Source organism: Callospermophilus lateralis, chromosome 5 (genome assembly GCF_048772815.1).
Source record: "Callospermophilus lateralis isolate mCalLat2 chromosome 5, mCalLat2.hap1, whole genome shotgun sequence".
NCBI classification, from domain to species: Eukaryota; Metazoa; Chordata; class Mammalia; order Rodentia; family Sciuridae; genus Callospermophilus; species Callospermophilus lateralis.
This window is the reverse complement of record NC_135309.1, coordinates 34,992,728-35,003,616: the sequence shown is the minus strand read 5'-3', so window position 1 is coordinate 35,003,616 and position 10,889 is coordinate 34,992,728. Positions and strand designations below refer to the sequence as shown.

Sequence of the window (10,889 nt, the reverse complement as noted above, 5' to 3'; positions counted from 1 at the left end):
TTTACAGTCAGGAAGGGTCTGTCAATGGGCAGGCATTGCCTGCCATTGCCTGCAGGGAACCCGCAATGCCTGCCCAGAACCAAATTGTGGTAACAACAGGATACCTAATTATATTCCATAGTAAATTGATCTTCATCTGTCCTGGTTTTTTGAAGAAGCTCATCATCTGAGAATTTAGGATGGTATAAAGGTGTTTGGATTGTGGGGTCATATCAAGCACTCCCAATAAACTATTCAAACGATTCGAGTTAGGGTTAGAATTGATGGTGGGGGTCAGAACTTGGGCCCTCTCTGGCAGCACTTAGGACCTGAGCAACTAGTGGATTTGCCCCAGGTGGGGCCCGGTGCTCTGGAGGAATGAAAGTGTCACTCATCAGGAAAAGGCTGTCATGCCACAGAGACCCCAGAAGTTGTTGGAAGGGGCTCTGGAGGACAGGTGAGTGGGTTTACTTGAGATTAGATGTCTCCTTGCCAAATGGATCTGGGGTTTGGGGGCCCCCACTGGCCCTGGAGATGCATGGAGGGAAAGATGAGGCAGGGTTCCAAGTCACGAACTGGTGACAGAGCCACTCCCAGTCCCTTCTAGTCCAGGGGCTGCGCAAGGCTGGCCTCTGTCATGACTCTCACTCTCTAGCATTTCCACACCCAGGCTTTATTGAAGCAGCAGGCACTAACTAATTCATCAGTTACAGACATGTGTCCCCAGGAGCACCCCCATCATCCACCCACAGACTTGTCTGCCAGCCCAGGGCCAGCAGATTCCCTCCCCACCTCTATAGTAAATTATTTCCATTATTTCCTCCAGTCTTGTTCCTACAGCTCTAACCCCAGGAGAAGACGAAGTGCCAAAGATCTCCATCAGTCCTCTGACACGATTTCCATCCTTCTATGGATATGATAACACTCTCTAAGGCTTCCTTGAACTGGGAGAAATCACTTTGCTCAATAGTACAGTCCTTGGGCGTGTCTGTTGGCTAAATAAGAAACACATGTTTAAGTCATCTTCTTAGCAGAACAACAACAACGAAGAATAAAATAAAAGTGAATTTCTGTCCTCCCAGCCATGAGGGTCTTGTGAGCCCCCAACACCTACAAGGTAACTTAGACATACACTCCCTGTCTGTCTGAGGGAGGACAGGGGTGGGGGCTGCCTGCCTGGTGATGGCAGAGTCTAAGGACCATTTGCAGTCGTGGGGAAAGAGACAACAAGGTGACAGCTATTGTGTCATGGCTATCCAGGACAAGGTCATGAAGACAAGCGGGATGGGAGTACACAGGGGGCCACACAAACAGAGAGAGAACAGCCCCTGTCATTTTTCCAGACATGGCCCCTAAACTATAGCTCATCCCTCCATCACTGACTCTCTCAGCCAGAAGAAGTCCCAAGGGTGAGGCAAATTGGAAGAAATGTGAACTGGCTGCCCTAACAACTGGAGTCAGCACGGAGAGGCCCTTCCCACTCCCTGGGCTGAGTTGTCTCAGACCTGCCCTACACTGACCTCTGGGGGGGGGGGGGCCTTGGAGAGGACACAGACAGAAACCCCAGGAATCCCTTTAACTTCACACTCCCTCATGCCTCACCTCCCACTCCCCACCCTCCACCCTGTCAGTGAGTGTCAGCTCTGAGGCAGCCCAAAGAAAAGCTACTATATGGCCCAAGATAGCAGCTGAGGATGGCAAGTGTTGTCCGTAAGACCTTTGCCCACTGGGCTCCTGCAGGAAAATGAAGTCTTGGGTTCCCCTAAAAGTAAACAGCAACTTACTTTCAGTTTGGGGCAGATTTTGGTGAGCTCCTCCATGTCCTTATAAACCTTTATTATGTGACAATCCTGATGATTATATTTTGCAGCAAGATCCTTCAGGGTGGAGGTGAAGTTCTTCGTAAATTCCCCATAGCAGAGCTCCTGAAATAAAGTTGGGGTGCACTCGGGTGGGGAGTACATAGCAGAGTACCAGCTACCTCCCCAACTCATCCATCCTTGGTCACCCTGGCCTAACAGAGCCTGGGACTTAAGCTCAGGTCCTACCCTGACTCACACAAGAGACCTGTGGGCCCTGTAGTAGAGTCAATTAGTGTCTTATGCCCATTCTCTGCCTTTGCCACTGGGCCAGGGCTAAGTTGGGACACTGGCCAGAGAGCCTGGCAAAGTCCAGGACCTGGCCACTGGTTCATCCTTTGGCTGAGATGAAGGTTATGTTTTTTAATTTTCAATGTCTCCAGCATCCCTGGTTCTTATCTCTACCCGGTGTGCCAACTCAGGCAATCCCTCTCTCTGTGTTCAAATGTGGTCAGAAGGGTCCAAAGAGTAGACACTCCTTACCTCACTGGTATTCTGGGGCCTACTGAAGGAACCCTGAAAGCAAGAGAAGTTGGTCAGAAACACAAAGCTCCATGAGAGCAAATTAATTTGATGAAGACCCAGGCTTACCTCATATATATTGTTGTCAGCAGAAAGTTCTTTCTGAATCTCAGCACAGAGTGCCGTGTGATTTTTGTGGGAAGTCTCAGTGGCTAACTTCATTGGGGAAGAATGACTTTGTGACCCCCAGAGCACACAAGCCAGAAGCATATACAGGTACATAGTACTCCTTGAAGGTAGCTCCCAGCAGACCTGAAACGGGGCTGGGCAGCATGTCTGCAGGAAGGGGTACCTATATATGTGAGTCTAAGGAAATGCAAACCTCTTATCAGTCATCAGTGGCTTCTGAGGAAGACAGAGAGGAGTTTATCGCTGGACAAGATGTGCTTTTCATGCATTTTTAATAATCATAGCACACTTCATTGGTCCTTCTCTTTGCTGAAATTCAGTTTTGGTCTAAGACTTATTATTTGTAATCACATCTGGGGTTGTGACCTTTCTGTCTGCATGTGAGACAGGTGTCTGGCCAGGACTGGTGCTGTCTGCAGGTACATCATCACCGTCTAATTCTAAAATATTTTCATTAACCCCCAAAGAAATCTCATGCCCATTAGCAGTCACTCTCCTTCCCTCCTCTCCCCAACCCTTGGCAATCTATTATAGTTTTAATTTGTTTTTCTCTTAAACAACATTAAGCGTATTTTTAACTGCTGAGTCAAGTGCCTGCAGAGCTGGAGCCACAGCAAGCCATCTTCCCCAGGCCCACCTCCAAGGACAAGGCTGGCCCTGCTGCCCACCTGAGTGGAGATACACTCTCACTTCCTCAACTTCCTCACTGTCCCCACACCCAAGGGACACAAGAGACTAGGTACAGGGACAAGGTACTCGGCCTGGCTGGCAAAGCAAGGAGAAGGAGGAGGACTGCTTTTCTCTCAGCCTAAAGGCCATAGATTTGAAGAGATAGTAACTGTAAACTTTATGTGAAAGTAAAAACTAATTTAGAAAAATGCTACACAAGAGCCATGTTCAACACACTATGAACTTCACATTCTGACTCTTAAAGATTAAGATCACCCAATTTGGGGTGAGTTTGGTAAATATGCTGAGCTCTGACCCCTGTGGTTTGGTTTCTTTTTCCATGAACAGTTGGTCTATTTGCTGATTTACTTTAAGAGTTGTTGAAGCCCTGAGAGTGAGGGCAGGGCGTGGGGCACCAGGTCCAAGGCCTCCCAGGGGCATGGGTGTTTTGCCTGACACCAGGGTGAACCTATTCAGACAGTGACCAGCCAACCCCCAGCAGCACCTAGACCTCCCCAGGAGGGAGGAGGCCCTTTCTCTGGGGCAAGCTTCCCCTAGTCACAAGCTAGTTGCTTTGATTTCCAAGTGAACCTAAATCTTTTCTCTGGGGTGGGAGCCCTTGAGCATCCAGGGGAATACACCCAGGTGTACACAATGCTGCACCCAGACCCCACCTCCCTTGGGCTCAGCAGTTTTGCCATGAGACCGTGCCCCAACCCCCGCACCTCCCCATCTCTTCCCCCACCTGTCAGCTCCCTCCCCTCCTGAAAAGACACCAGAAAACTGTGTAAATAAAAGCAGACGTTCAATAATTTATTACGATGATAAAACATCTTTAATAAATATAGGATAGGAGTTTAAATAAATAAATAAATATTTTAAAAGTATAAATATATAAATAAATAGTATTAATCCCCACCAGTATAAAATAACCCACACTCCTCTACCATGCCCATATCAGGGTCAGCATGGCCCAGGGCAGGTCCAGGCCATTCCCATTGTGTCTGTGGCCCACCCGCTTGGTCCCTATAAGACGAAGATCCTGAGTTTCTGGCTCTTTCTGGGTGAGAGAGCTGAGTTATATGAGGTTAGGTCCCGGGAATGGCCTGATAGCCTGGCTGGCCCTCACTTCTGGACTTGGTTTCAGCAGCTAGAGGAGATGTCAGACAGAAATTTCTTCAGGTCCACTTTGAAACTTTTGAAGGTGATAAAATGGGTCTTGCAAGAAGTTTCCTTAAGAAAAATGAAAATAAAAAACACTTGAGTCCAGGTGAGTGCGTAATATGGGGAAACAGCAGCATATTTCTGGATTGCCTCTAAGAAGTCAGGCCAGGAGGCCCATTCTGCGGGGGATCGGGTGACACCTTTGCATGTGCTACCCAAGGGGTGCACAGCTCTGCCAACAGCAGCTGGTGCCAGGGCCCTGACAAAGTGCCAGCCTGAGCCAGACTTCTGAATAGTCAGACTGTTTCTTTGACCCCAGGCCAGGGCAGAATGGCCACGTGGAGGCCATCTCCCAGCACCTGGAAGGAACAGGGGTCAAGACCATAGACCTCACTCCCTTCCTGTGGGAAGAGATCGGTATTTGGGGCCTTGTCCTCTCCTGACAGGCCCCCTCCTTCCATGCAATCCATGCAATCCACGTGGGGTCATGGGAAAGTCCGGTCAGGAGGAGCACTTGGGCCCTGGCACTTCCTCTGGACCTTGAGCAGGCCCTGAGTTTCCTTGGGTTTGCCTCACCTCTGACCTCATTCCTAATGACTTGAATAATAAGAAGCATGGCAGCTGCTGCTAGGGGGGTACCATGGGCTTCAGAGTTCTGTGTTTTTAACTCCTAAGGATGAAAAGGGACTAGCAGTTCCCGTGCTGCAGGGGCTCATCATCACCTGTCTGTCAATGCAGAAAACTTTAGGGGTGCTGAACAGCCACAGCCTGAGGTCTCTCCATACCCTGACCCCACCCTCCTGCCTGGGGCCCTGATGTGGGCACTTACTGGGGTGGGGGGGCAGTACTCCTTGTAGTGGCTCGCCATTGTGCTCAAGAGGCTCTTCAGCGTGGTGAAGCTGCCCGGCAGGCCCTGCTCGTACAGCTTCAGGCGGGTCTGCAGGCATGTTGGCTCCTGGGGAAAGGGTTCGTTCCTCCATGAGCAGAGACCAAGTGCCAGTAGTGGGCACAGGCTGCCCTCCCCATCACTCCTTCCTGTTCCCATCCCTTGCACCCAGGAGAAGGGCCTCAAAGGGGCACAGAATGATCCCCAACTAATCTCAAGCAGGGTCCAGTCATACACACTGCCCTGTCCACTGTGGACATTCAGTGCCTTAGTGGCACAGCCACATTCTCTTAGCCTGACACTTTGAGAGAGTCCCACCCCCAGGAAAGAAGGCCACTCTCACCCCACCATCCACAGAGAAGGGGTGGGGAGCGGTGGGGCATGGCCCAGACCTGCCACATGAGCAAGTGCCATTCCTTTGGCAGTCAGCACCCTGATTTCACAGGGCTTGGTCTCAGGGTACAGTTAATGCCCTAAGCCTGCAGTCCTGTCTCATGAGGTAATCCCCACTTTCCCTCCTGATTCCCCCCGCCACAGCCCCCATGAGCCTTTGAATGCTAGGTCTCCCCATAGCTGCTCAGCTGACACAGAACCCACATGATCAGGTTCAATGCAAGGCCAGTGGTCTCTTGAGTGCCAGATGCTGCCCCTCCTCTTGTGGACACATGTGAGGGTCCATCTAAAATGGAGCCCCCAAGTCAGGGGACCCTGAAAGGGTATAGCAGAAAGAAGCATCTTACCGTAGGGTCAAACACGTTAGAGACGACTTCTGTTTCATTCTGTAGAAAGGAAAATGTCATGTTATCGATGACTACCAAAGCAGCTCCTGACAGTGCAAACCAGTTCAGAGCCAGCAGGGTGGCCCAGGTACAGCCTGCCCCTTCTCCCTCACTCACCGTCTCAGCACCGGTGTCATTACTGTGGTTCAGAAGGCTCAGGGCTTCCTTGATGATGGCATCCACATACTTCCTGGGCTGGGGGACAGGGCCAGGAGGGCCGATGGGTGCAGAGATGCTATAAACCACAGTGCCCAGTAGAATTAGTTTCTGCAGCCACATCCTCCTGAGGACTTTAGCCTTTCTCTCTGAGTACAGGGCTCACTGGCAAAAGAGCTCTTATATACACAGTTAGAGGAAATGATTAATGGTGACCACAAAACGCCAGGGAGGCGGGGGAACTACCTGAACTGTGGAATCTCCTGGCCCTTATCAGCCACACATGGGAAAGGTGAGCCTTTCCCCCAGGTGGTCAGGCTTAGGGGTTTTCATTCACGAGCCTTTCCAAGAACGAACAGCCCACCTGCCCACCTCCTTGAGTGCTCTCCAGTCCTGGGCAGTCTGACCGAGCCTTAGGCTGCCCCCTCCTTTTGAGGAGCCTCTGGGCACAAGTTGGACTTCCTGGCCTGGAGTGGCCAGGGCGGGGCTTAGGAGACACTAGATAGGACTGCTACTCCCAGGCTCTCCATCCCGCCTGTTCTCCCAGGAGAACTTTGAGTAAGCTGTACCCACCCTGGTGGCCCACCCAGCCCCAGCTTTCCCCTTATCCTTGTGGCCTTCTCCTCTAGTCACCGTAAGACACCAGTGAAAGGGGATTTCTCACTGGCCTCTCCCCTGTCCACTAGAGTTCAGCCAAACACAGTCCTGTGATGGCTCACATAGGCTCCTCCCAAGCACCCACGGGAGTTGGCAAGCTCAGTCCAGCCAAAGACCTCTGTCCCTGTGAGCAGAGGGAAGGACAACCATGTGCATTAGTCTAGCAAGACGGTAGCATGCTCTTTCATGGTAAGACCCCAGCTGACAGATGCAGTCCTCGTTTACACAACAGATACAAACCTAAAGCTACAGAGCTGGTGTGGACGCCCTGGGATAGAAGGTCACTTTCCTTCTATAAATGAGTTGTTATAGCTCAGATAGGCAACAAGCCCCTAGGGCTCTGAGTTTGACTCCTGGCTATAGGGCGGTGAGGCCCTTTGAGGTGGGCACGCCACCACCACCTACAGCCCCAGCAGCACCAGGAGCCCTGGGGGGCTCCATCATGTAGAGTTGTGTGCGGGGCCCAGGGCCCACGGCTCCTCTGGTAAGGTCGTTCAGGCTTCATTTCCTACATGGTACCAACTGCAGCCCACCTACAGCTCCAGAGGCCTTAGGTGGGAGCAGGAACTACTTATGGAAAAACTACAGGCTCTTGAGGGGCTGACAAGTGTTTGATTTTCACAATGAGTTTAGAGAAGACAGCATAAGTTGGTGTTTACCCAAGGGATCCGGCTCAAGCTGCCCATGCTGGGAGTCTCTTGGCTATAGGACTGTGGGTCCACACACCTCCATTTCTCTGGGTGTGTGTGTATGTGTGTGTGTCACATGCAGTGAGAGTGAGTGTGTCGGTCTGTACTCATAAGTGCATCTTGGAGGGGAAGATATATAAGGGTGCATCTGTGTGAGCCTGCTCCCTGTTACCTGCTTTGCGAGAGGTCTCTAGGTCTCATGGGAAACACTCTCCATGCTGGGCATCATGTTTCTGGGCCACAGAGTAATGAGGTCAGACACAAACAAGGACATTCTGCTGGCCAAGTCCTCAGACAGCAGGTAGACCTCATGGCCTGACCACTCTGGTCAGAGTGTGGCCCCAGCAAGTTTCACCATGTGGTGGGGATTTTGCTGCCCTTGCACAGGCAAGCCAGGCCTTCATCTTCCAGGCCCCACTGGGGTCCCTGCCAGGATCTGGGGCCTACCCTGAGGCTAGTCTTACCCTTCTAAACCTGATGGAACATTCCCAAGTGGCCAGACTGGGGCTAGGAGGGTGACATGTCCAGGTGCTGGAACTTCCGCCACCTTTCCCACCAATCCTTTGCTCAGCTCCTTCCACAGGGGTTCTCAGAGCGCAGGAGAGGGGATGAGCAGAGATGGAGATAAACATACATTGGAGGTCTGAATCACATAGGCCTGGAGGCTGGGAGTCACAGACAGTGGCTAAGGGGGTAGCAGCCAGGGAGGCAAAGAGCTGGTGTGGCCCCTCTGGGATAGAAGGTCACTTTCCTCCTAGAAATGAGTTGTTACAGCTCAGATGGGCAACAAGCCTCTCCTATGTAGCCAGTCCCTGTGCTGGAGAAGGGATACCTGCGATACCTCTCACTGGCCCTCACGTCCGGCTCTTGAGAGTTTCAGTGGTAAGAAAAGTTCAGATTCACCTTCCTCAGGTTGGGGGTCCAAGAGAATTGGAGAGCTTCCTTGGAGGCTGCCGCCCAGTAAGGGTTATGTGGGCAAATAGAAATCAGGTGGACAGGTTGGGATGTGGGAGAGGTGGGGAAGAGGGGATGGGGAAGAGTGTATTGGCATCAAGGGGCCTGGGGGTTTTGTAGCAGATATGGTAGAGAAGATAGGTTCTAGAGAGACTTAGGAGGTAGAATCTTGGTGATGTAGTGGACTCATTTGTTCGATATTTATTGAGCACCTACTAGGTTCTCAGCAAGGAAGGAAATTTGTTTTTGTTTTAGTTTTTTTTATTTTTTTATACTTTTAGTTTTTTTATTTTTTTATACTGTAGATTGAACCCAGGGGTGTATAACCACTAAGCCACATCTCCAGGCCTTTTTATTTTTTATTTTGAGTCAGGGTCTTTCTAAGTTGCTCAGGATCTCACTAAGTTGCTGAAGCTGGCTTCTAAGCTTGTAATCCACCTGCCTCAGCCTCCCAAGCCTCTGGAATTACAGGTGTGCACCATTGCACCCAGCTGGTTTGTCTTGATTCTATATAAGCCACTTTGGGTAGAACCACAGGAGCCTGCTTCCCTTCTCTATGTGCCACAGCCCTACCTGACTCTCCAGGAGAAGCACACCAATGGTGCCTGGCAAGAAAGGGAGATGTTAAGATGACGGGAAATGTTCAAGCTCTTGCCTTCATGGACTTAGTAACTCCACTGATAGGAAAACAAAATTAATCTACTTGCCTGCCCCACCCCATGTCCCAAAGTGTGCTTTTGAATGTTAGCAAGAAGAGTTGGAATCACTGTCTAGGTGACTAGGATGGGTACCCAGAGGACAAAGGGGCAGGTTCTCAAGGTCCAAAGGTCCACAGGAAGGTTTGGGGCTTCCGAGACTATGTGCACAGGACACAGATTTGGGAGAAGTCCAAGTTCACATGATAGCTGAGGTCATGAGGTTTACTTAAGAAGAAGGGCTGAGGGCCAGAGCAGCTGTGATTAAGGGGTGAGGGCAAGTGACAGGCAGTGGCCAAGAGCCTGGGGAAGGCCAGCAAGGAAGGAAATCAGGGGCCACAAGGAGAGACCCATGCCAGTGGTGTGGCCTGTGGGTGCCAAAGTCAGCCTGAGCAGGACAGAGATCCAGGGGCTTGGGGATGAGGTTTGTGGGCAGCCACACATCTTTCTTCTGGAAAGATGACATCAGGACCGAGGCCATGACAGAGGCAGGCATTCCTAGATTGCACACATGGAAAGAAGTGGCAAGAGATAGCATCAGTCTGACTGTGCTGACTCAGGGGCCCCGATGGGGCTGCGGTGGAGCAGAGGCGGTGGTGCCATCCCTCTTGGAACCCTGCTCATACGGCCAGAAGAGAACCTCTGGAAGGAGTTTCCTATGCGTATCCCTCCCCACAGGCTCTGGAAGAACCGGGGGCTGGAAGCCACCCGGGGATCCTTATCGCAAGAGGAAGTTATCATGGGGGAAGGAAATGGGCCTCGTGGGATGTTCACGTGGACATCTCAGTTGATCTGAGCTTTCTTTATGCCTGTAGCCCCTTGTCCTCACAGGGGGTCAAAGACCCGAGAGCTCCTTATGCAGCCCAGTTCACACCATCAATGACAATAGAGCCAGGATTTGAACTTATTCTGTTCCTGATCAGAAAGCCACCTGACTGGACCAGCAGCGGGGTGGACAGAGCATACCTGTCAACTGTAAATGGAAACTCCTGCCAGGTGTTCCCAGGACATTTGGAGTGGCCTATGACTGCCCCAAGGTGGTATGGGAGCTGAAGGCAGAATTTCCATAGCAGATCCCGCCACACAGGCAACTCGATGGCCCAGGCTTGGGCTCTTGGACTCAGCCATCAGCAATCCCTGGGTAGTCCAGGAAAGTTCCTCTTTTCCCTGATTAAGCTGCCTCTTCTGTATGATGAATTAATTATTGCTGTCTCTCAGAAGGAATTGTTGCTGGAACCCTTGTGAGAGAATCTCCCCAGGGAAGAGAGAGTGCTCCAACATCTCCCTCAACTCTGGGAAGTTTCTGAAGCCCAAACTATGCAGAGGACCAAAGTCTTTCTGGAGTTTTTAGGGACACCTGCTCTATTGCCCAGTCCAAGCCCCAAAGCACATCTTTCTAGATAGATGTGGTAAGGTGGAGATACCAGCATCCATCCAGAGGGCTCATAGGATCCTGCCTTACCCTGAAGGACCCTGAATGGCTCATCCTTCCATGAGAAGGGGGGGGGGTTCTTATCACTCCTGACCTCACCAGACACCAGCCCAGCTTCTATTCTTGCCATTTCAGCTCCAGGCTGACCCGTCCTGCACCCCCTGTCTGGGTCCCCAAAAGTACACTTCAAAAAGGCCAGGCTGCCATGGAAAGACTCTAGTTCTGGCACTGATCCTTGAGTATCCCCAGGCCCCTGGCACTAGTGGGTCCTGACCATCTGGGAGGCTCTGAGGGTGGACTCTGCATTCATTCAACCAAG

General features: G+C 51.3%; 1 protein-coding gene across 1 annotated transcript; it reads right to left on the bottom strand.

Annotated features, from left to right (window-relative positions):
• Window positions 1-4,301: 4,301 nt before the first annotated feature.
• Window positions 4,302-6,266, bottom strand: Csf2 (colony stimulating factor 2). Its single transcript, XM_076855759.2, has 4 exons — window positions 6,105-6,266; window positions 5,949-5,987; window positions 5,152-5,277; window positions 4,302-4,391 (listed from the first exon to the last, which is right to left on the bottom strand). The coding sequence occupies exons 1-4, from the start codon at window positions 6,264-6,266 to the stop codon at window positions 4,302-4,304; spliced, it is 417 nt and encodes a 138-aa protein (XP_076711874.1).
• Window positions 6,267-10,889: the final 4,623 nt, after the last annotated feature.

Coding starts and splice junctions, on each gene's coding strand:
- Csf2 (XM_076855759.2), bottom strand. CDS start 6,266: ATGTGGCTGCAGAAACTAATTCTACTGGGCACTGTGGTTTATAGCATC. Junction 5,988..6,104: donor ATGACACCGGTGCTGAGACG/GTGAGTGAGGGA, acceptor TCCTTTCTACAG/AATGAAACAGAAGTCGTCTC. Junction 5,278..5,948: donor CTAACGTGTTTGACCCTACG/GTAAGATGCTTC, acceptor CCCTTTCCCCAG/GAGCCAACATGCCTGCAGAC.